Source organism: Acinonyx jubatus, chromosome B4 (assembly GCF_027475565.1).
Source record: "Acinonyx jubatus isolate Ajub_Pintada_27869175 chromosome B4, VMU_Ajub_asm_v1.0, whole genome shotgun sequence".
Classification (NCBI taxonomy): Eukaryota; Metazoa; Chordata; class Mammalia; order Carnivora; family Felidae; genus Acinonyx; species Acinonyx jubatus.
This window is the reverse complement of record NC_069387.1, coordinates 101,744,493-101,771,055: the sequence shown is the minus strand read 5'-3', so window position 1 is coordinate 101,771,055 and position 26,563 is coordinate 101,744,493. Positions and strand designations below refer to the sequence as shown.

The window sequence follows — 26,563 nt, the reverse complement described above, 5'->3', positions numbered from 1 at the left end:
ATTTAGTGATAATACTGAATAGCTTTCATCTTGCAGTATTTGGAAGGGCCCTGCTTATCACATGGCACTTCCCACTATAGCACATATTAGATATTTTTAGACATGCTGGAAATATTCTTTCAAAGTCAATCTATTTGGTAAAGACCGGCTTTGCTAAATGACAACTATAAACAATTCCTTTCTGAGCTCAAAAGCTTTGATGACATATTTCAACAGTTAATATTAATTTTTTAAAGTACAGAAGTGTTGTGCATATACTTTGAAACAACTATAATGTGCTTACATACATCACAAAATATTGGATCTAAACTTGTTATAATAACCTGATGACAGTTTTTATTAAGAATTTGATGAATTATCTTACTGGACACATTTTTCAAATGTGCCAACATTTAGAATATTTTTTAATGATTTTAAAAGGATTTAAAATACTCTAAAATTAAACACTTTAGTATTTCCAATACATACCGATGGCACACTTTTCCTTCCAAAGGTAATTTTTACTTTGTATTTAATTTTTAAATACTAAGAGATTTAAAATATAAAGTGTTAATACACAAGTTGGACTTTTAATGTAATTTTACACTAAAAAAAAGAGCTATGAGAAAGGCTTTTATAAATATGATATAAATAGTATCAAGTAGTTACAAATTTATTTAAAACTGTGATTAAAAATATGGATACCTCCAGAAAACCCATAAAAAGAAATCATATGAAGTAAATTATTAAACATAATTTTAAAGGCTTAATGTGTAAAAATATTTGTTTCAGGACAAAAAAAAAGAAAGAAAAAGAAAGCTTGGTTGAATATTATAGTCCAAGGTTCATATTGAACTCAAAGCATAAGGAAGATTAAGTGATTCTCCGAACACCAGTGAGAAGTGTGCAGAAGATGGAGGTCACCCTTTGAAAGAAGATCTCTATGACCTGTGTAAATAGGAGCCCCACAAACACTTCCAACAAGCATAGGTCAGAATAGGGTCATGGCTCCAGGCCCTCTGAACCACTGTTCGCCAAGAGGAGTGTGCTCACCGCGTTAATCTCTCGCCCTTCAGTTCCAGGTCTGCCACTGTGATGAGCTGATCCAGCTTGAATTTAGTGTCAATAATTTCTGCATCCCGAGGAGAATATGTGCCACCTTCTTTCTGCTTCTGTCGAATTCTAAAATAAGTATAGTAAAGTCCAAAAAGGAAGTATCATAGAAAGCATATAAACTTAGGTTTTGTTTTCTTTTTAAGATATTAGTCAAATAATTTCTTTGTTGGGGTCATTTCTCTGAATATGTTGCAAATTTATACCTACTCAACTTCTTTTTCTTGCTTTAATTCCATAAACCTATTCTACCATATTGCTTTAACATGTTTCTTTGGTGAAATTTCAAATTTTGATGAGCATTAGTTGATCAAGGCTTTGGTCGTTGGCAAATTTAAAATATAGAGCAAATGAAACCAATGCTGTGTGCTTGTTTTTCCTCTCCCTAGCTGTCTCAAAGATTTGTCATAAAAAGAAAGTGTGCCAAAGTGGAAATAGCTCATTGCTATCATCACCAATACTAAAGGACAATGTCCCATTATTTTTATATATGTGAAACATTTCTACATGCAGGAAAATGCATGGAAATATGTTTTGAATTGTCTCATTGGCTTTTTACACAAATATTGAAAGCATATATTGTTATCTTTACATTTAGAAAACTCAGGTTCAAAAATAAAAGTCACATGAATCTGAGAATCTAATCAAGGCCCTATCATTTTACACCCTTTCCATGCTTATCCTTCTTTGACACAGTATGGTGTGTTACTAGTGATACTATTATATCTATCACATTTCAAACATTTTTTTATTATGTGTTATGTATTAAGGATGGTATAGAAAGTATAAAATATGGTTCTTATGCTCAAGAACATTACAATTTAGTTGAGAGGCAAGATCTAAGTGTAGAAAAAGCATAAAAAGAAAAAATCCAAATTACAATTCATATGACAACTATTAGTATTGTTAGGAAGTAAAAAAGTGAGATTTGATTTGAATGCTCCAGAATGAGAAGGAGGAGGAAGCACATTTCTGGTTGATGGAACAAAAGCAGAGTTCTATAAAAGCCTAAGGAATGTTCTGGTGAGAACAGACCTAGTTGGCCAAAGAGAAGTATGTTGGGAATTTGTAGAGAGTAAGTAAGAGGGGAGTATTTCTTGCCCACATAAGGAGTTCATCCTGTAAGGAAATGAAAAATCAGGGATTTTAGAGCAAGGAAACAATATGAATATGACCAAGGCATGTCCCTGAGGGGTATGCCTTGGCCATATTCATATTGGAAGGAAGATATCTTATACAAATTATATGTCTCTAAAACTAGAATAATGACTTTCTCTCACCATCTTCTGGCTGACTCTGAGAACAGTATGCAGTGTAAGAAAAAAAATTTTTTTTTCAAGAGTTCTTCAAATTAGCCATCAAAATGATGATTTGACAGGTTCAAGGTGAAACAGATGATGGGAATTCAGAATACAGGACAACATTCTTCAGGTAAAATAAAAACAGGGCCTATTAAGCTACTTAGGAAATTAGTGTCATGGTTATTTTTGCAAATGTAAGGGCCCTTTAACTCAGTAATCTACTTTATGGCTGGATTTTAGGACCATAACTAAGATTTCCCCTGAGGCCCTGCAAATGGCAAGGGAATTAGGAGGCTAATACTGAGAATTTAAAGGGGCCCTTGGAAAATGTAGCACAGACTCATTGGTAAAGTAAACAGGAAAAAGGGGCTCACCATGTAAGGAAGATGGACATCTTTAAATGTCATGATCTCAAAAGAGATTATGTAAAAATGATCTCTTCTGTATAGTTTAAAAGTTAGATTTGATTAAAATATATTTCGTTAAATCTATCATAGTTATAAATTATTTTTAAATACACAAAAGTCCTGGCACCTTCTGCTTTTTTTGTTATCACTTTATTGTCTCTTAGTTTTAAACCTGCCTTTCTTTGTCCTGCTTTGTGATATTGAAGCTAGGCTCCACACCCTAATACATCCCCTTTGCCAGCCAGTGGGATGTTAAGCTTTATCAATCGAGAATACTAGAGTGACCTTCAAGGCAAGAGGGACAGGGAGATACTTCCCTGGTGTGTTCCAGGTCGGCATTATCATTATTCATTGTGGAAGCCCAGCAGCCCACCTCTGTGAGTGCTAGCTGCCTCCTACGTGCAGACTCTTCCCATTGGTAAATGATTCCAAGTAGCTCAGCCACCCACGTCATCCAGCAAGAGTGAGTTGTTTCTACAGACCAATTCCAGACTGTCTACTCTCCATCAATGATCGTTAGCTTCAGTAGAACAGCTCCAGCCCCTCCCTCTGTCATATTTCTCTGCCCACTGATAGGTGATAGGCTGTATGTGCCTGTGGTAGACATTCCATGTCAAACTTTGGAGTGAGACTTCTTCTAATTCTTAGTTCTTTTACTGTCCATTCTTCCTCAGCCTTGAGAGAGCAGCTGCTTTGTTGTACTTGCTATTTCTGGAGCCTTTAGAGTTCTTTTACCCCTTATGATAATTAACTACTTCTACAAGTTAGCAATTTTTTTTATTAAATATTCCCCATTCTAGTAACTATTGGGGCTTCTGTCTCCTGATTGGACTATGACTGAATAATGTCCATAAGCATCTTAGGAATGAGAGTACAAATAAATCTTACCTTGCAAATGCAAAAATAGCTGTTCCAAGAAGAATGATTGAAAGGATGCACAAAGTGACTGAAAGAATAATTTCTACAGTTCTTTCTGAAAGTCCTTCACCTGAAGAGCAAGAAGTATAACATTATTATTAATTATAATTATGAAATATTATTTGGGTCTCAAAACACAGAAATATATTTTCTTGGAATGTTTCTCAAGAATGCTAATAAAGTGTACAACTGTGATTGTTCCACTTCTTCTCCCAGATCTTCTAAATCTTGGGCTCCGCCCTCGGACCTCTTCTTTTTTCTATCTAAACTTACCACCTCAGTGAGCCCATTGTTGCCTCACGGTTTTAATTTTCATCTATATGATGATGACTACTTAGTTGCTATCTGTTGAACTCCAGACATGAATATGCAATTGCCAATATACATCTTTAGAAATGTAATTAAAATTTCAAAATCAATATTCAAAGCTGAACTCCTATAATTGCTTCCTTTCAACTGTAATCTTTCTACCTCTTAGTTGATGGCAACCTCACTGATCTAGTTGCTCAGTCCAAAAACTTTGTAGTTATCCTTGACTCTTCCTCTCATAGAACATATCCACAATATCTGAGGAAATCTTGTTGCTTGTACCTTCAAAACACATACACTTTTCATTAAAAGAAATAAGGGGCTGGGGCGCTTGGGTGGCTCAGTTGGTTAAGCGTCTAACTTCAGCTCAGGCCATGATCTCATGGTTCGTGAGTTCAAGCCCTGCATCAGGCTCTGTGCTGACAGCTCAGAGCCTGGAGCCTGCTTTAGAGTCTGTGTCTCCCTCTCTTTCTGCTGCTCCCTCCACTGGCACTCTGTCTCACTCTATCAAAAAAAAAAAAAAAACATTAAAAAAAAAGAAATGAGGGGAAGTTGGAGAGGTAGTAATCCCAAAGTGTGGTTAGAAAACAAAAGGAATTTGGGACATCTAGTGGGGCAAGAAAGCTAAGAAGCTATCAAAGGCTAATGGTACGGAAAGAATGAAAGATCATCTTGCAGAAGTTCCTACTGGCCAAAGAAGAAACAATTTAAATTTTATAACGAATAAAAGCTGAAATTGGTGGAAATAGATTCAATATATAAAAATCCACAAGTTCTAATATTATTCAATGAAAGAGAAATAAAAAATATACAAAAATCTTTTAACTTGTAAACACTGGTTATAGCTAGACTACCATTTCCATACTTTAAAAGGAAAAATTAAGCATCTTCCCCCTAACTTTCTCAGATGGACTGTATTTTATGAATTAAAAAAAAAGTTCTAGTTAAGGCAATAAGGCTCCTCTTTACAAGAGAGTTCAGTTTAATAAGTGTGGAAGGAATAATATAATTAGAAATTAGTTTTTCACTCCTAATAAAATAATTGATTTAGGTAACAATCATAAATGTATCCTTAATGAGTAGGAGGAAGGTTGTTAGGGAACTGGATATGAACAGGATGCTGAACTATCATCCTACAGACTATTTGCTAGTTATAACAAAGGGGAAAAATAACTTTCCAATGAAGGATCATGTTGTCACTACAACTAAACTCACTGATCAATTCTAATGTCATTGAAATGAGACAACCAGATATTATACACCTCCTGAAGAGAGGTATTTGAATCTAGGCAGAAACACCTGCAAAATGTCCTTGCCAAAAATGTTAATTGTGAATATTCAAACTTTTAGATTTTTATTTCTAATTTATAAGAAAGTAGAGGAAGGAGGAAAAAATTAAATCACACCAAGAGAAAGCAATCAGACAAATTCAGAATATGGGACCTCCTTTAGAGCAATCTATCTGGTTGCCTTAATGTGTCTGTGACATGGAGGAAATAAGAGGAAGAAGGAAAAAGATTAAGAGACACAACAATAGAAAATAACGTATGAACCTCTTTTTGGATCCTGATTCAAACATAGTATGAGAAAAAAATCTGAGGATGATGTGAAAGTGCATATCGTATTATATAATATCAAGGATTTATCATTTTTTATTTAGCTGTGACAATATAATAGAAATATACTTATTAGGGAAACAATAAATAGTGGAACATCATGTTTTCTGTAATTTACTTTAAAATACTAAAAATTAAAAAGCAAATGCATAAATAAAACAAATATGACAAAATGTTAAAAATTATTACATTCAAATAGTGAGTATTTGGGGGTTCATTATACTGTTCAAAACTTTGTGTAGCTGTATTCATCTCTCATCCCCTTTGCTGCTTGTATTCTGAGCCAGATCAGCATCTTGTTTTACATACATTATTGTATAGACACCTAACAAGCCTTCTTGTATCCATCCTTGTTCTCTTCCCATCTATTTTCAATATAGCAGGAGTAGTAATCCTTTTAAACATTACCTTTCTACCTAAAATCCTCCTCATCTCTCACAAGGAAAAGCCACAGTCCTTCCAGTGGCCTCTATGATCTGGTCCTTCCTTCATTAACTCCCTGATTCCCTGTTATCATTCTGACTTCCACTTCCATCTCCACCTTAACTCCACTGAAGCCAAACTGGTCTACTTACTGTTCTTGGAACATACCAGGTCAGAGGGTTTTTGCACCAGCTTACTCCTGTGCTTGGAAAGATATTTCCCTTGCATATCTGAGTACCCATTCATAAGCTTCAGAGGTTTGCTCAAATATCACCATCTCAAAGAAGCCTACACTGACTGCTTCCTTTGTACTGAATGGATGTGTCCCCCAAAATTCATATGTTGAAGCCCTAACCTCTCAGTGTGACTGCACTTGGAGTAAGGAAGTCATTAACATTAAATGAGGCCATAAGGGTTGGGCCCTAATCCAATAAACCTAGTGTTCTTATAAGAAAGGACACCAGAAAGCTAGCTCTCTCCCTCTGTGCGCATGTACTGGAGAAAAGCCATATGAAAACAACAAGAAGGAGGCCTCCTGCCAGCCAGGAAGAGAGCTCCCACCACATAACAAATTGATTGGAACTCAGTTCTTAGATTTCTAGCGTCTGTGAGAAAGATTTCTGTTGTTTAAGCCTATGGTATTTTGTTATGGTAGCCTAAGCAGACTAAGACATCATCGTATTTAAAATGGAAACTTACAACTTCCTCACTTCAGCCTTTCCCCTTCTATATCCTCTGTACTCTGTTCTACTTTTTCTTTTCTCATTTTTCTTTTCTTTTCTTTTGCCCTCATCACACTTTAATATATCTTTTTTTTTTCAACGTTTATTTATTTTTGGGACAGAGAGAGACAGAGCATGAACGTGGGAGGGGCAGAGAGAGAGGGAGACACAGAATCGGAAACAGGCTCCAGGCTCCAAGCCATCAGCCCAGAGCCCGACGCGGGGCTCAAACTCACGGACCGCGAGATCGTGACCTGGCTGAAGTCGGACGCTTAACCGACTGCGCCACCCAGGCGCCCCTTAATATATCTTATAATACATTTATTTATTATCCTCATGGTTCATTATCTGTCCATAATGTAAAGTTCCCTAAGGACAGGAGTCTTTGTTTTATTCAAAACTGTATTCCAAGTTCTGAGACTAGTACCAGATACATAATAAATGCTCAATAAATACTTGATAAATTTACTTATGAATATAAATATTGGTTTTGAAATAGATACTGAAAATTTTCAGTTTGAAGATCAGCATTGAACCAAATAAGAACATACAAGGTATTTATCATTTACTTTTAAGTAATTATTAATTATAATTATAACCAACTTTAAGTTATATGAGTTATAATTTATAATTTTACTGTAAAAAGTATTAAAGTTAAGTGACAAAATAAAATAGGTTAGCTATCTGTATAGTATGCAAGGATTAGTGTTTCACCTTTTTTCCCTGGACTGGTGCTTATAAAATGTTAACAACAGGAAAGGGTTCCTGTGGCTATTTTACATGGTAGATTCGAATGAACACTGAATCTTAAAAACAGTTACCAGAGTTTCATGGTCATCTAGCATCTCCAGCTAAGTTGAGGAGACTGTAAAGCAGCATGTAGCTCATAAAGTATTTTAGATACCTCTTTTTAATATATTAACATATGAATGGCTTGTTTTTATGAATTTTCACATTCTGACTCTAATTGAATATGCGTGGGAAAGGAAACATATGAAGATGAACAAAGAATAATCTGTATCAGGTAATACTGAATCACTGGTCCTCAGAAGCCAGTGGGGGAAAAAAATGATTTCATAGACCACAAAGAAGTGTTTGAGATTGGATTACCATTTCAAAGCGCTAGCCAAGTGAAGTGAGGAAATGACATATAATGTATTAATAAACAATATGTAATCCTTTGGGCACACGTATTACAAATGTACTAGTAGGAAAGGACAAAGTGTACCATGGCTGTCCAGTACAAACTCTGATTCACTGCTATGCATATACCTACAGAACATTACTGCACAAAATGAAGGCACGTCTCCAGATCCTTCCACAGAAAATTGAATTCTTCACGTGAAAATATAAACATGATTCTTTTTGTAATAAGCAGAAGTCATTTCCTGACTAGACTTAAAATCCTACAAAAGTTCACCTTAAATTGTTTTATCTGCATAATAAAATGTACTGCTGTAAGTAAGCAATCATAATTATAAATCACTATTTTTCATAAGTATTTTTGATTGAAATTATCATTATTTAAACTCAGCTGATAGATCTGACTTAAGCCAGTTTTATAACTCTAAGAAGAAGCTTGAATTACATGAGTTCTAGAGCTCATAGGACATATCTTCCTCTTGATATAGAGGTATGTCATGTGAAAGATGTTAAAATTATTGTTAATCTTATAATAAATTCTTAGAACTTAAGTATAAGGATCTCTTCTTCTCTTTTGAACAGTACTAACCATCCAAGATATTCAAGAACTGCACAGACAATGTATTAAAAGTCACTCAATTTCATAATTGAAGAGATGTAAATTAAAATACCCAAGACATATTATTTTCATGCATAAGTTTGGCAAAATATTAAAAGTAGATAATAAACAGTGGTTTCCAGGGTGTAGAGAAAAGTGATTTATTCCTTGTTTAAAAAAACAAAAAGAATTTTTGTATCTTTATGTGCAAAAATAAAGCATACTCATGTGTGAATGCTAATCTCCAAAAGCTAACACAAGAAGATGAAAAGAAAACAGCTGGAAGTAATTAAAAATGTTGCAAAGAAAAAATGGTAAGGCAAGGACAGGAAGTCTGTGGGAACAGAAAAAGCTCCAAGAGTAACACAATTGCAACCCAATTGGACACTTAGAGATTTCCAGACACTGTATACAGCAGTTACAAGCACAGCACTGGCTTGAGTCCAGCTGCCTGGGTCTAAAGGCTGGCACTGTCATGTCCGACCTCTGTAACCTTGGGCGGGCAAATTGCTTAAAAACCCATTTTCAGATTTCTTACCAATCAATTGAGGATACCTATAAATAGGAAGTTATGTTAATAGTTTCGTGAAGAATATGTGGGGTTATGCATAAAAACCCTCATAAAAGCCTTGGCATATAAATACACAATTATCTTTATTAATAAACATTTTGTATTCATTCATCCATTCATTCATCTGATTTAATCTTCCAGTTAGCTTATGAGGGAGGTTATTATTATTCTCATTTTGGAATGAAGATTTCAGAAGTTAATTTGTTAAGTAACTGACCCAAGGTCACATAAATTTAATATATCCCTATACTGCCCAAAATATGTCTGACTGACTGCAAAGTTTATGAGGTTCAGCACCACATTACCAATGCCTCGTTAACATCATAAACCTTTCTTCATTCCCCTGGTGTCTTGGGGACAAGTGATCCTTTTGCTGCAAAAAAAAAAAATACATAGAGACTCCCTATTTCTGTTTCTAAGTGAGCATATTGGAACTTCTCATTGTTAGCACAGTAATTAAATGAGAAGTAGTATGACAAAAGAAAACAATCATAGAGTGCCTTTGCCATGGGGTTTAAGGTTTCATCTTGTTCAGCTTTAATGAAGCCCTGTAAGGTGCAGAAAGGAGTGTCTGCTTTTTAAATCACAGGAATCTTCTATAATTAAACCTTGTAATCAAAACATTGCCTATGAGCAGTTTCCATAAACTGATGTGCCTAAAGAGGATTTTAAAAAAGAGTTTAATAAGGATTCTTACGAATTTTGTTAATAAAAATGTTAATGCTCACTGCTGAGTGAAATCAAAATCAAGTAAGTTGTAGGTATTTCTTTAGGATTAAAATAATGGCATATGTCATTTCCCTTGTTTGTTCCTACCCATAAAGACTTCCCTAAGTACAAACTCCTCTTCCACACATTCATCCTTATTCAGCAAAGCCCTGCTTGGCCCCTTCTCATTTGTACTTTTGTTAACCCTTTTCACTAAACTTAAACCTTTTAGTTCATCAGTCTGTGGTGATTCTTTTGCCCCTAATTTTAACTCCCAAATAATTGTATCTCTAAGAGGCGCAACCACTATCAAATATGACAGAAATGTTTACTCTGCACTAACTTAAAAAGACAGCCTTGTGAAGGCTTTTAAATCCCGAAGGATTTACTGATAGGTAACTTAGCCTGGAGATCACTGCCTGTGCTATGTTCAATACTGGTGAACAAATGTGTATCCACTGGTAGTTTGATTGACCTAGATGGTACCTTCACTTCCTTCACTGAAGTCTGAGATCACATCCACACATAAGTCCTCAGCAGACTTGTTAGGAATGTTGGGAGCCTCTAACCTGTATCATCTATTCCAATCCATGGTATATTTGAGAGAAACAAGGACACAAACATCCTTTGTAATCTTATGATGACGGCAGGGTATTATACCAATGCATTTTACTATTTGCTTGCTCCCATTCTCACAGGCACAAAACTATTCTTGCCATTGACCACTGTAGGAATGGTCAAATTTATTTCCTTTTTGAGTCCTTCTACTATATCTTCCTTGGCAATGTTCTTTTTCCAAAAACTCTTATGAATCCATGGCCTTTTATTAGTGTCAAATCATGGACAAGATCCATTTCTGGAGGGTGCTCTTTGGTGCCTGACCCATCAGGGTTAATCTGATATCCACAGAACCCCAAGATCCAATAGCCAGATAAAATGTGAGGGCAGAAATTGATGGTAGTAAATCCATTAACCAGCCAAATGACTGGGCTACTTGTCTAGACATTGAGGAATTCTGCTCTAATGATACACTCCATACTTCAAATCTGAACATCTCCTTTCACCACAACTCAGTGTTGTACTCCTAGTCATCTTCTCCACTCCTGTTTGTTGCTCTTTTGCTAACTATAAATGACTATCTAGATAGAACTCTATGTGTTCAACCCAGAATAAGCATAATATAAAGCCTAATACAAAGCCACTGTTTATCAGAAGAGAGTCCATGGGAGAAACTCTAAGGAGCAGCCTGTCCTTATGTCTCTGGTCTATAAATAATATATGCACTTTGTAAAATTTGAGCATAGATGCATGGAACACCCAATGGTTTTCTACCTTATACATCAAATCTATGTTTCAGCAGTGCTTCCTTCGCTAACCTTGCCAGGCTCCTGTGCTCTGCCTTCTGTTCCATATCTTACATTCCCTTTTGACTCCTGCTGTTACCAAGGCACACAAACATTAGTACCTGGATGACTTAGGGAGGAGACAGTCATGATTTCAAAGAACCAGAGAACTGATGGTATATTTCTGCTACCTTTTAGAATTAATGATTTTATTCCACTGCATTGGCTGTGAGAGAAAGGAAGAAAAAGAAGAGCATCACTGAGGAGCACCTTGAGACTACCTGCAGCCAAAGTACTAGATGAGGCCCAGCCTTGGCCGGAGGGAAGCCATTTGGCAGAATGTGAGGAATCGTATCCCTGCACACCATGGTTTCTGAGACTTGACTTTCCCCCTTTTCATTCCGATTACCCTGGATGTCGTAACTTCGTCTCTCAGATAACTGACTGAATGTAGCCTCACATCAATAATCTGCATGAAACCAGCCATCTATGAGAGACAAGGTACATGACAAACTACAGAGCAAGGCAATCTCTTTAGTGCTGCTCCTACAAAATGTCATCTCCCTGAGACACATGAGCTATCTTCTTTGTCTATGTCTTTTCTCTTCCATCAGTACACACACCAGGATCCCCATTTGGTGGTGGAAACAGTTTCTGAATGCTATAACCTAACAAATTATGGTGATGCCATCAAGACATTTACTTCACTGTGGTGATGACAGGGTGTGATAAATTCACCTCTCCAATGAAGAAATACTCCACACAATTTCAAAACCACAGGCTTGTCAGCCAATTGTAAAATGATTTAATTACTTGGTAAATTAATCAAGCCATTCATTTCATGGAATTAGACAGGATAGCCAAAGAAATTCAAGTCATTCCTCTAAAAACATCTATAGAGCAAATCATGAGCCCCTTCTTTGTATCTTCAAGGTTCAAAATTGCCTTAAATAAGTAGAGGCTGTGGAAGCTGGCATTTTAGACAATTAATGTTCCATAACTGGATAAGAATTTCTAACTGAAAATTATGGGAAAAATCTAACTTCTTCCAGCCACAACTCGCACTGAAATCTGTTGTAGCTCGTATTATGTTATGGATCTGAATGACACACAGCGGTCCACATTCTCAGAGCTTAACACAGAGAAAATAGGGGTTGTGATGTACTTAGAGAAATCCTAAGGAAACAAGATCTCCTAAAAAAGTATATTTTAAAAATTGTTGATTATAACTGATCTGAAAAGAAGCTATTAAAATTTTTTTACTGTGAAATAGTAATATCTTTACATATGCTAGTTTATTTAAATCTGAAGGGGGACTATCATCATCATTTTCTAAATAAGGAAACTAAGGTTTATAAAAGTTATTTTCTCAAGTGGCAGAGTCAAGATTTGAATCTAGGTCTAAATCCTGTATTTGTACTGTAATGGTTATGGGATCTGTGCTAGAATCCTGGCAGAGTCATTTAATTACATAATCTGAACCTTGGTTTCCTCACCTATATAATGGAGCTAAAATTAGTACTGAACAGCTTCTCTCAATCTCAGCACTACTGACATTATGCACTAAATAATTCTTTGCTGAAGGGGCTATGCTATGCAATGTAGGATGTTCAGTAGCTTCCCTGGCCTCTGCCCACTAGATGCCAGTAGCTTGGACCCATAATTGTAACCACCAAAAGTGGCTACAGCCATTGCTACATATCCCCTGGAGAATAAAATCACTCTGGTTGAAAACTACTGATGTAAATTAAAAGACAGTCACGAAGAGTCCATCAGTTAGTACACACAAAGAGCTTACAAGATGATAATGGTGAAGAAGGAGGAGGAGAGGAGGTGAGGGGGAGGAGGAGTGGAGGAGAAGGAGAAGGAGGAGAAGGAGGAGGAGGAGGAGAAGGAGGAGGAGGAGGAGAAGGAGGAGGAGGAGGAGGAGGAGGAGGAGGAGGAGGAGGAGGAGGCAAATACTTGCATTTGACTAAATTGTACTTATGTTTTATTCAGTCCTGATTACATGGATATAATAGAAAACAACTCATGAAAGACTTGGTTAGAAAGAAAATAAAATTTAAAATGGCTGGTAATTTTCTAGTTTTTAGGATTATTTCAAGAAAATTTCCATAAATCTTTTTCTTTTTTATTAAGTAAAAATGTTTTACATATAAGATTGTATATTAAACAATCAAGTAAATACTTGCTTAGTATAAAGTTAGTATACATCAGCATAGAAACAATACCATATTGAAATCTATGTCCAGATTTGAATAGATGGATCATGCATCACTTAAAACAATATCACAAATGCTATTTTTTCCTTTGAAAGGCTAATTAACCTTGAAGTGAATTTATACTTGAGAAAATTAGTCATGGATTAATATATTCGCTAATGAATGTTACAACTGTGATTAGCATGTTGAGATTATCAGTGAAATTAAATTACAAAATATATCTTACCTAAAGTCTTAATGGGATCAGAATAATCAGAATCAGTAAATTGTCCCATAACATTGGTGGCTCTAAATTTAAATCTATGAAATAAAAAAAATTAAAAACCAACAATTTGCATGCTATATGATTTTCTTCTATGAATAATTTAACAAATAGCAATGAAAGATACACATTTTTATTCAAAAGAAAATGTATTTACAAGATGTAAACTTAGAAATCAATTGCCATCAGAGCAATATATCCTATCTTTACGGGAGATGAATAATTATCCTGCACACGAGAGAATGACTAAAAATTTGGTCAGACTCTTGAGCAGTCCCAGTAGCTTAATCAGATGAAGTAGATTACATTCCTCATAGATTTGTTTAGAATGAATTATTTCATGTCTGTGTGAAAGTGTATTACACAAACATACTTTATAGAGTATAATAACCTATACCTCAACTACCTTTGAAAATACCAGTGAACTAGATTTAGAATGGTCATATAGAATTTATTTTGTTCACATGTTAACAAATTAAGAAAAATGCTTCTTAATGCTGTGTGCCCAGCTGTATTTTTACTTTCTATGTTTTTATGACATAAAAAAAAAGAAAATGGTACATAATGGGTGGTTCTAACAAATTCAGAGACAACTGAAATTTATCTTACTTGAAAACTATAGATATCCAGGCATTTTAAAATACAAAACAAACTTATGTTAAAGTTTATGTTAAAGTTTCACTTTACAATTTAATTTCTACTATTCTCAAATTTTTATGATTTTATTGATTATATGAAAGAGTCTGTGTTGCAAATATGCAAAATAAACAATATTTGCGTATTTGCAAATATGCAAAATAAAAAAGATTACATTTTTTAGTATATTGTTTTCATAGCTGTCATATATATGATGGTTAAATTTTAGGTAATAGCCAAAGTAACTGTACTTAATAATAGATGATAGAGCATTCTGTTTTTTCAAATGCTTGACTTCTCTACTTTTCTAATGTTAACTTGACCTAGGATGTTTATAAAGAATTTAATAATGCTTTAACTAGCAGGCAAACATGAAACTAGTTTATGACAAAAAATAATATAGCCAATTTAACAGGAGCCAATGATTAATTTAACAGAGCATTTAATAAATCCAGAATATCAGAAGTGGTTTTTAATACATTATTATGATCTGCAAAATGATAGATATTAAAGTGATTAAAGATATTAGTGATTAAAGGATTTTAATCACTAATTCAGAGTTTTGATAATACAAAGAGTTGAAAATTATTGTTATGACTCCAATAAACTGAAGCTGTCATCAAATGAAAGACTAGGATGGCATTTCTAAAACCCATATATTAGCATGTATTGCAAAATAATGGGTGAAAAGCACAAAATATTATGTTAGTCACATTATCCTCTACAGAAAGAATTAAATTCTCCTATCCATGTTCTCCAATACATGTTTTTCATATTGTCCTTCTGTCACTTACCATATCAACTCATAATTACTCTGAAGCATGCCTACTTTCCCTACAGAACTGTACATTTATGGAATGTAAGGACAATATCTCACCATGTTGATTTTTACCATGTTGATCTTTACCATGTGTTAGGTCATGATACATTATGGATGCCCAGTGCTTACTAGAAAGATGAAAGGATGGGCAGATGGATGAATGAAAGATGTTAATTAGCTTGCTATCATTATGCATAGTCAGCACCAACTATACTTACAAGTATTGCTTTTTTGGTTTCAAAGGTCCATTGCAAATTCTGTCTTCATTGCCAGGAATCATGCATGCATTATCAGCACCTATGATGTAGATTTCTTCATTGCCACTGAATTTTGTCTTTGCTTCTGTACATGGGGGGTTAGGAAAGCCTTCATTTGTAAAATATGGCCTTGGTTTATTAAAATATGCATCATACCACTTTGTTACATTTCCATCATGCTGAGCTATTTTCAGGAAGAAAGGATAATAATTATAAGTAACAGATGAATGTATTTTGACATTTCTGAAGAACGTTTCTATAATTACATGAGGAAAATCTGGATGCAACATCTGTCACTCTATGAACCACCAGGGATAATTCAGCTGATCTACCTACATAAACAGGAAATCCTATCTTTCCCCATCACAAATGAATCTATAGGCTTGCTGTGGAGGATGACTTCTCAGGTACAGAAAAGAACATATCTCAGTAAAGGGTAACTCTTCTGTTCATACCTCCAAAGAACCTATCAAGACTCCATCTTGCCAAATTCAAACAATCCTATCAGTATATGGAAAAAGTAAATCACATATTGTAACTATGCCTTTTCTTATCTTGTTCAAGTACTTTAGGCATAAATTAATGGTTAGTATAACTAATGATAATATTAGCAATCTGTTAAGCTCAACAGTTGTGTGGTAATTGGTAGTCAACCTAATATTACTAATTTTGAACTGAAATTTCTTTAGCATTCAACAATTCATACTCTAAAATTTAATGAGACAGGTTGACAGTTGATACCTCCTGCTTCTGTTACAAGCACTTGCACATTTTTGATAGGTCCATGATCATCATTGTAGTAACATATTGGCATTCTGATTGTAATTGTTGTTGATGTCACAAGCAATTTTCCTGTGGCATCATAAATAGGGGTTGGTTTGGTTTTCGGTCGTGCTGGAGCTTTAAAGAAAGAAGAAATATCACTGCAATTGATTTTTTGTTTCTGAAGAGGAGAAAAAAAATTAAATTCTCATTTCATGCAGGTGATTTACAGATAAAATGATGACAAACACAAATAACAAATGAAACAGAGTTTTGTTTGACTACAACAGATGTTTAGCAATTATTATCTCCTGATGGTTTAATGATATACTTCAGACTTGCTTGAGATAATGGGACTCGGGTGTGATTTTCAGGCATCTGACTCCTCTTCACATAGTAACAAAAATTCAAATTATATATGCTCTCAATCATATAATTTTTATAATTGGATTAAGTCATACTAATATTTTAGTGGGCTCTTCTTTTATTTCCTTTAGCTGATTCATCAATTTCTATTCTAGTCATGCCAGCATCTCTCCCAGGTTATCCACACCAAACATATGGCTGATATCCTCCCATATTTTTCTCCATGTTCACATAACCATATAAAATACATAAAGTCATAGATAATGGACTCTTTATTACATATTATGTATTCTATATTATGTATTATAATCACTCCACATGTTGCTTTTTTCACTTAAATATGTCTTATATAAGTCTTCTCAAGTCACCAAGTATGGAGCTAACTCATTCTTTTTAATGACTATGTTGCATATCACACTGTGACAACATCGTATTTATTCAATCGTTTATCTAATAACGGGAATTCACTTTTCCTTCAGGTTTTGAACATTTGTTGCAATGACCAGACTTATATTTAGCCTTATTTACTGATCCTTTTATTTCCATGGAATAGATTTCCAAGAATAGAATTTCTGGAACACAAGATATGAATATTTCTAACTTTAAGAGATATTGCCAGAATAATTTCCAAAAGTGCCATGATAATTTATACTTTATCACCAATGCATACAAATATCTCCCAAATCAGTATTTGTAGGAGCACTTCTTGTTTCATTTCATCTCATAGCTATATGTGTATACCAGCTGTTTGAGCACAGCAAGTTGCTTATTCAAACTTCAATTTCCATATTTATTAATTTTTAAAGCCTCTAAATTATGCCATAAAATTGGCAATATCATTTCCATTTTATTAATGAGGAAATTACCTTATGTCACATGGCTATAAAAGGTAAATATCAAGATTTGAATCAAATCTTTTTGGCTTGATCCTTTACCTCACTCCTCTTAGATATAAAGACTATTATAATATTAGATGTGTAAGAAGTTTATTGGAGGAAATATCCATGAAGAATCAAGGAACAGTAAACAGGAGTAGATGGCAAGGGCCTTTAGACCACAGATCACAGGTCTAGTACCTGCGTATGAGAAGAAGAAATGAAGGTTCAGCAGCAAGAGCCTCAGGTATTGGGGTGAGAAACTCTCAGCCAGGCTACTGGGGAGTCCCTAAGAAAAGGTTTCTAGTTAAAGGAATCTGGCATTGGACATGGCTATCCAACTTGATATTATTTGTCAAATGCAAATTTAATGAGACTACTATTTTTTTAACTTTATTTAAATCCAAGTTAGTTAACATATAGTGTAATAGTAGTTGCAGGAGTAGAAGTTAGTGATTCATCACTTACATATAACACCCAGTGCTCATTCCAACAAGTGGAGACTGTTATTATTTCATCATTTCATGTCACCACTACCAATCATGCATATTACTAGGAAAAAATATTTCTCTAGCTCCCCACCATGGCCACCAGTACCCACATATTTTCTTTAGACAACTGATCACGAGTCTATCTGTTCTAAGGAGTGGAAAGTCAGTTCATCCCTCACCCCGGGATGAACAAAGCAACAGAGAGAGGAAGTTCTGCTAAAGAATTAATATAATGAGCCTATTGTTACCTGCATACTTACCTGTCTGCTACTGAATAACAAAAAGAAACTAAGATGGTATGACATACTTCTTTTATGAAGTCATTTTGTAAAATAGCCGAGGTTTTTGAAGACTCTATGTACTACGTACTATGTACGTAGTATGTCATTAAAAGCAAATCTTAATACTTTTAAATAATATCACAATTATATAAACTACCATTGATTAAAAGATAAACTTTATCAGCTTCATCTTATAGTGAATATTTCTTATTCTTAATAGAACTAGTTTCCAGGAACTGTCCTAAGGGTTTTTCAAAGATTATCTCTTTTAATCTTCACAACGATTTGTGAGGTAGGCCCCAGCATTATCTGCATTTGACAGGCTTGTAGAGGTTAAGACACTTGCCTTAAGTGAAGCAGATATCAAGTGGCCAATCGAGGATTCAGTCTCAGCAGTTCGACCCTAGACTCAGTCTAGCGCTAGAACATTTAATCACTGTGCTCTGGTGTCCTTACCAAAGACTAAGAAAAGTTACTTTTTGCTTCAGAAAGAGAAGCATTCTACTAAAGGTCCATACACTTCAGTTTTTATCTCTCTGCAGGTTTTATTACAGATGCTTTGAGAGATGGCATATTTGCACATATGTTTTCAGTCTGGAAGAGAAAGTATCCTGAATGCCTGAATAGCTCTAAAATCCTCTTAACAATCTTTTTTGGCTTTCATGGATTGATTTGTGTGGGGCAGGGAGCCTCCAAATTTTAGTTATATTTTCTATAAACAATACCTGTCATAGTAATTAATCGATAGATTTACTTTATAGTCAGAAACATAAAGTTCAATATATGGTAGTTCAGTAAACGCCATTTGATTAACTGAAAATAATTTTACTTTCAAGATAAAGATCAGTCAAGGAATTTAATTAAAACTAGTCAAAGTCTAGTTATGGGTAATTGAACAATGAATTTTCAATAATATTAAGAACATAAACTAATAGACTATAAAATTTGCCTCAGAAAACATTACATTTAGAGGGAAAGACATATAAGATGAATAGCAGGTGGGCACTCTATTTAAGGTGATAATTTGCATTATTATTTATACATTTTAAGTATAGCTTTAATAAGCAGTGTTTATTACTTAATGTACTCTTATTACTGCATATGCATCATTTACTGAATTTTTAATGTTTATTTATTTATAGTGTGGAGCCTGACACAGGGCTTGATACCACAAACTGTGAGATTGTGACCTGAGCTGAAATCAAGAGTCAGGTGCTTAACGGACTGAGCCACCCAGGCACCCACATGTGCATCATTTAAAAGCTTGACTACATTCTTAACGCTAATTACAGAATTTAATTATAATTACTCTTTTATTAAGACCATAAGAGACTCTTAAATACAGAGAACAAACTGAGGGCTGCTGGCAAGGTGTTGGGTGGAGGGATGGGCTAAATAGGGGATGGGCATTAGGGAGGGCACTTGTTGGGATGAGCATTGAGTGTTATGTAAGTGATGAATCACTAAATTCTATTCCTGGAGTCATTATTACATTATATGTTAACTAACTTGGATTTAAATTTAAAAAATTATTTTTAAAAAGACAAGAGTATTCACAGGAAGACAGCTCATGTATGTACCTTTAATGTCCATGGTTATTCTCATCTGAACATTTGGCCCTGCGCCAGCGCTATTGATCGCATAAACCTAAAGGAGAGAACCATCTTGTTACTACTTTTATTATTGTCATATGTAATTTAAAATGTTTCCATTTTTAAAAACAACTGCATATAGTCTATTAATTATACTTTTCTTGCACTTACTCAAATGAATACAATATGTATAGGAAGAATGTTAATAATAAAGTAGTTCTTAAAACTGATTTTACAGTACTAAGTCCTGAGAACAGAGGCTGAGTGACCTAAACAGCCCTGTCCTAGTGACCAGGAAAGGATGTGGCTTCAATGTGAACCTGTAGGAGGAATAGACACAGAAAAGCCACTACGTCTATACTCCTTCATCTACTCTAACATCTGCTCCTTCTCTCTGTAGCTAGGTAACTCTGGCTTCCTTTAAATCCATATTCAAGACCCTCTTTTTTTTCCCTTCTCTGAGATGAAATCCTATTCCTTCAACCTTCTTGTTTTCCTGTATTAAATCATCCCTCTGAAAGTTGGCCTTTATGCCCTTCTTCACCCCTGCCCCAAAGTGTCCGACGCTGTAACCTGCATAATGTAGCATATACACATAAAACATTCTTGTTTGTATAGACAGAGGGTGATTCACACAAATGTGAATCCTTTCAATTAACTTTATTCTTAGGACGCTGTAGATACAGAATTTTCTTTTATTCACTTTATTTTGCTCTATAAAACAAAGACTCTATTCTTGCCCGAGTTCATTGACAAACACAATCCAAGTTTATTGGAACTTATTAACTTGTTTTCTAAATTAGTGTCCCCCTTCTACACTAGAGATACTTTGGGAATGTTTTGATTGAATTAAAACCATAATAATGTATACGATGCGGTAGATATGACAAATAAGCCAAGCCTAGACAATGTGTTTAAAAAATATCTAAAGGAGACCTTTATTGAAGTTGTAAATTTAAGAAAAGTATTAAAAATGAAAAGTGATATTATGGTGCACATCATTATTTTTGCTTCTTTGTGGCATAACCTAACATTCAAGTGAGATACTAAATGAAAAGTTGGGCAACACTACTCAAATTACATTGTACAAAGAAGTCATTTGTAAACCTGTTGAATGAAGAGATGCAGGTTTGATTCACTAGGTCGAGACAGAGGTGTACATTATACATTTCTAATAAATTCCTAGGAGTTGAGGATGCTATAAATTGCATTTTCTGAACAGAGAATTTTTTATTGCTCTTTAAATTATGAATTAATTGTACTTTGTTTCATTTCAATTTTTCTCTTATTCACAAAAGGCAAAACTGATGGAGTACTCGCTACTTCCCATAACTATAAATTTAATCCTTACCAAAGCCCTAAAAAGAAGTCATTATTCCTATTACTGCTTTTTTCTTTCTTTCTTTTTTTGTTTCAAGTTTTTATTTAAATTCCCGTTAGTTAACACATAGTGTAATATTAGTTTCAAGAGTAGAATTTACTGTCTTCTTTCTTTCTTTCTCTTTCTTTCTTTCTTTCTTTCTTTCTTTCTTTCTTTCTTTCTTTCTTTCTTTTTAGGTAAGAAAACTGAGGTACAGAGTTGAAGCAACTGCCCAGAAACAAACCGCAGAATCAGGATATGAACCCAGATCAGCTCATTCTCTTAACCACCCTCCCTCTAACAGATCTTTCACAGTAGTGGTTCATTTAATGGGATATACAACAAGAACCCTAGCAGCACAGTGAGTGAAGGAAGAAATGAAGATATGCAGATATACAGATACAATATATACAGAGAAAAACATACATATGAATATAAATTATTAATAACAGTATTCTGATGATTACACAATAATCATAAACAAGTGGTAGGAAAAGTAGTTTGCTAAGCTACCTGAAGGTTTAGCATGAACACTATCTTTATTAAAAGATGATATTCAGAACCATATAATTCTATTTGAAAATTTCAAGAGATGCCACAAAAATACATTCTTGAAATAAATTATGTGTATGTGTCTGTTTGTATGTATATAAACATACACCTATATATTCTAAAATGGATAATTTAGAATTAGGATGTAAAATACTTAGCTTTAGTAATTGTTACATGAAATGCATGTGAATTTCAAACATGTAGTTACATCTGCCCTTTGCCTTTGAAATTTGCTTTTCCGTTTTCCATTTATAAGCACACATTAACAGCTTTCCTTTAGGTAGAATTATCTCTTTGCATATCACTGCTCTCTTACTTTTAACATGCCTTTTCTTTCTCCTTTATTTCTGGATTTCTACTATTGTTGTAGAAACTTTTTTGTTATCTACATGTTTTCACAGTACTTGCTGTATTATAATAGGAAATAAGCAATTTCATTTCTCTGCATATTATTTTCTGTTGGCATGTCTCACACAATCCTACAAGATACGAGAAATCTAGTGTATACATAAGCTTCAGTATTTTTGAATGGTGACTTTGTAAACTGACTTTGTAAAATAGGTAAATAATTAAAAGCTATGAATGCTTACACTGATATTGTACGTATGTCCACCTTTTAGTCCTTCTAACATTGCAATGACAGATGTGTCAGTTTTCTGGATAATACTGAGGTTGTGAATCTGGACAGCAGTAGGATCATCTTCCCGGTAAACCAAAGCTTGGTATACTTGGATATTTCCATTGGGTTGAGAAGGAGGAAGAAATGTTAACTGAAATTTTGTAACTTCGTCTGGTATCTTCCAAAATGTCATATTGTTAGGTGGATCGTTGGGGACTAAAATAAAATATTAAGCAGTTAAGTTTTTAAAATTGTGCCCTTCTTTTTAATCTACATAAACAAATTATTTGCTTAGATTTCTGTTTATAAACTATGTTACACAAACTTTTAAAACTATATATATTATGGAAACAAGCAAAATGGCTGATACACAGTAGAATCATCAACATCTATAGGTCACAGGAATCATAATGGTGATCCAGTTAGTTGGGTCATTTATTTATTTTGACTTTTACATGTATTTATTTTTATATAGAAGGCATTTATGTGACTTTTTGTACTTCTTATTTAAATATACATAGACTCACAGGAAGTTGCAAAAAATGGGACATATAGTCCCCTGGAACATTCCCCCAGCTTTTTCCAGTGGTGACAACTTACCTAACTGTAGTTTAATATCAAACCTGGATATTGACATTGGTACAGGACTCTTAATTAGACTACAGATCGTATTCAGATTTCACCATTTTTTCATGCTTTCATAAATGTGTGTGCAGTTCTGTGCAATTTCATTCCATGTATACATTCCTGCAATCATCACCAGAAATAAGGTACAGAACTATTCCAGCACCATAAAGAAACTTCCCCCTGGTCTCCCTTGTATTTACACTCCATGCATCCCCACAACACTAACCATTGTCCTCCAGAGTTCTGTCCTTTTGAGAAAAATAACAGAATAATGATTGAGGTCCATCAAAGTTGTTGTATGTATCAAAGGTTCACTCCTTTATTATTATTATTTTTTTTATTACTGAGTAGTGTTTCATTTTGTGGATACATCAAAGTTTATTTAATCACAGAAAAACATTTGGGTTGTTTCTAGTTTTTGTTATTACTAATAAACCTGCTATTAACATTCATTTACAGGTGTTTGTGTGAGCATACATTTTTAATTCTCTGTGATAACTGCCCAAGAGTATGATTGCTAGGTAATGTGCTCTAAGTACATGTTTGGTTTTATAAAATGTTGCCAAACTATTTTTCAGTGTGGCTGTACCCTCTTTCATTCCCAGTTGCAATGAAGGGGAGAACCAGTCTCTTTGCATCTTTGCCAGAATTTGGCACCATCACCCTTTTTTATTTTTATTATTTTTTTAATTTTTTAAAAATGTTTTATTTATTTTTGAGACAGGAAGAGACAGAGCATGAACAGGGGAGGGTCAGAGAGAGGGAGACACAGAATCTGAAGCAGGCTCCAGGCTCGGAGCTGTCAGCACAGAGCCCGACGTGGGGCTCAAACCCACGGACCGTGAGATCATGACCTGAGCCGAAGTCGGACAGTCAACGGACTGAGCCACCCAGGTGCCCCATCCATCACCCTTTTTTAAATTACTATTTTATCTGTTGTAGTAGATGCACAGCGATAGCTCATTATGGTCCTAATTTGCATTTCCTTAATAGCTAGTAGTGTTGAAAATCTATCTTATCGTGAGTTTAGTTGCCCACTCTATCTCCTTTGTTGTGAAATGTCTCTTCATGTCTTTTGCCAATTTATAATTGGACCTCTTTTAAGTGTTGAGTTTTGAGAGTTCTTTATATATTTTAGATATTCCATTTTATTTGTGATAAAAATTAGCCTAACATATAGCAGCTAAGTATCAGTAAACTATCATGAAAGAAAATGATACACGTGAAGATAAAATCAATTTATGAATAAAGTAATTAGTTCTTGCTGCATAATTAGTGTGCTTTATACAAGTGACTGATTGCATGAATTATCTACTTTGACCAAATTGAAATGGACATATCTTCCATAATAAGTGAAGGAATTCCTATGAAGAAGGCTGTTAATACTTGACTGTCAATAGTTCAGATGCTTAAGCTTTATTATCTTTATTTATTTCTTGTCATCTGGCAAATATCTCTATAGATAGTGCCCTGTAGCAAGCAAAAAAAACAAGTAAATACATAACAGTGAGGAAAAAAAGAGAAACAGATAAACATGTTATAGTGCCAAATATCACACTTTAAGTGGAAAAATGCATAACTAAAGTAAAAATTAAATCGGCTCAAGACTTATTTTCACATTTGCTTGTATACATTTATATGATATAAAAATATTTTAATAAGAGACTTCTCTAAAAATCAGATCAGTTTTAAGGTTGGATAAGTGAAATAATTCTCTGAATGTTGGAAAGAATTTCTTATTCTCCAAATATCTTTTATTTTACACCTCAAATTCTACTCTTAGAGGTTTAGTAGTAATTTATTAAACTACAAAATTTTGGGGAGAGGTAGCACATTAAGATCTGACAATCAGTGCTTTATGGTATGAGTGGGAATAAATTCAGCAACATCTTTTCTCACAGGCAGGATGAGGGAGAAGTGTAAAAGTATCATAAAAAATAGATATCTGGAATATATGTGGCAGCAAAATGGAAACATGAAATTTTAGGTGCTGAGGATAAGATGTTATCCTTTAATGTAGAACCATAATTTTATAGACAATAGAGTATATAACACAATGAAAAGACTAGCTGAAAAACATTTTTTGCCTCCTATACTTACCTTATAGATAGCAACAAAAAAACTATAGCAACACATCCCTTCATGTGCTCTTTCCAAAGATATATCTGGTGGCAAAGAACATCAGGAGTCTGAAGGAGGACAGGGCAAGCAAGTTCTGGGAAGCTGACTTTCCACACTTAATTCCTATTGGTTATAATCTTATTCATTCAGACCCTGTTTGGAGGAACTTGAGGAAATCTGTATGATCTGTATGGATTCTGACATTTATTAAATAGGTTATATAATAAAACATGTCATTTGATTAGGTGAAGAAAACAGATATGGTAAGCATGACCTGGATTCTAATTTTGAATTCCAGATACATGATGATAGAGTATTATCACTTTCACGTGCATTTAATTCATGGACAGAAATAATGGACACAATTTTACATGAAGCATTAGTGGCCATAGACTGTTGGAAAATAGGCAAGGTAACTCAATTTCTGAAATATTTAGTGTTTAAATAAGTATAAAAAGTAGAATTCAGTACATTGTCATGAGCTAATTTGTTTGTATTTCCAAGAACTGATTATTCTCCACAACTCCACTATGCCTAAAAAACGTAAACAGAAAACTTCACTTTTGTCATTTACAGTGGATCACTCAATTTTATATTTTGTATTTCATACACTTTAAAAATTTCTTGTGACACGTATCCTTTTTTAGGGGGTGGTGTGAGAAACTCTAAGAAACACACTTAAATCTGTCCATTTTTAGCAATGATGGAAAACATGCCTCACCTGATTCTAAAGTAGTAACAATCACTTCAGCACTTGACTTTCCTTCTACATATGCAGCACTTATGTTTCCAGTGAATGCTGTGATTACCACAGAATACCTTGTGAATATTTTCAAATCTTTAATTTCTATGGTCTTATTTTCTTCATTTGATTTGATGAAGGAAATATTAAATTCATCACTATCTACCTATAGGAAAAAATAGCTAGTAATTAAAGGAAGCAGCACTTAAGATCCAAATCACCAAACATAATAATAAAAAGCTACATGTGGTATATTTATCTAGCCAAGATTTAAATTATTTTTTCTTACAGTCAGATTGTCCTGGGAAATCTAAAATACTACTTTAACAGTTTCCTTATAAGCAATTATTTCAACAATCGAAAGTAGAAGGAAAAAAAATCAACCAACCACAAGTAATCAACCCCTCCAGTGAACGAGTAAGTATCATCTTGTGTCAATGAAACTCCACTTTCTACTTTAATGTCTTATAGGAGAAAGAATATAGGCTTTGGTAATCAACCATTAAGGGTTTAAATTCCAATTTGGTCACGTAATAGTTCCTGTAGCATTTGACAAGTCACTTATGTTGTCTGTGTCTTACTTTCTCTGTATGTAAAACTGGAGTACTAACATCTATTTAAACTGTTGTGTTGCGGTTTAAAAAAATAAATCTGAAGTAGCTGGCGCAGAGATTTTGATATTTCTTTTGACCGTGACCTACAAAAAGGAAACACAGGGGTACCTGGGTGGCTCAGGCAGTTAAGCATTCGACTTCAGCTCAGGACATGATCTCACAGTTTGTGGATTTGAGTCCCGTGTTGGGCTCTGTGCTGACAGCTCAGAGCCT

General features: G+C 34.2%; 1 protein-coding gene across 1 annotated transcript in view; it reads right to left on the bottom strand.

The window, feature by feature from the left end:
* The window catches only part of PTPRQ (protein tyrosine phosphatase receptor type Q), a gene marked incomplete at its 5' end in the record, with an annotated part of 212,348 nt that overhangs the window by 49,646 nt on the left and 136,139 nt on the right, over positions 1-26,563 (bottom strand). Inside the window, 8 exons of the mRNA XM_053199634.1 lie at positions 1,033-1,161; positions 3,689-3,788; positions 13,600-13,673; positions 15,310-15,532; positions 16,090-16,248; positions 19,704-19,770; positions 22,218-22,462; positions 25,716-25,902. Coding sequence (XP_053055609.1) covers positions 1,033-1,161; positions 3,689-3,788; positions 13,600-13,673; positions 15,310-15,532; positions 16,090-16,248; positions 19,704-19,770; positions 22,218-22,462; positions 25,716-25,902 — 1,184 coding nt within the window. The remainder of the gene's footprint in view (positions 1-1,032; positions 1,162-3,688; positions 3,789-13,599; positions 13,674-15,309; positions 15,533-16,089; positions 16,249-19,703; positions 19,771-22,217; positions 22,463-25,715; positions 25,903-26,563) is intronic.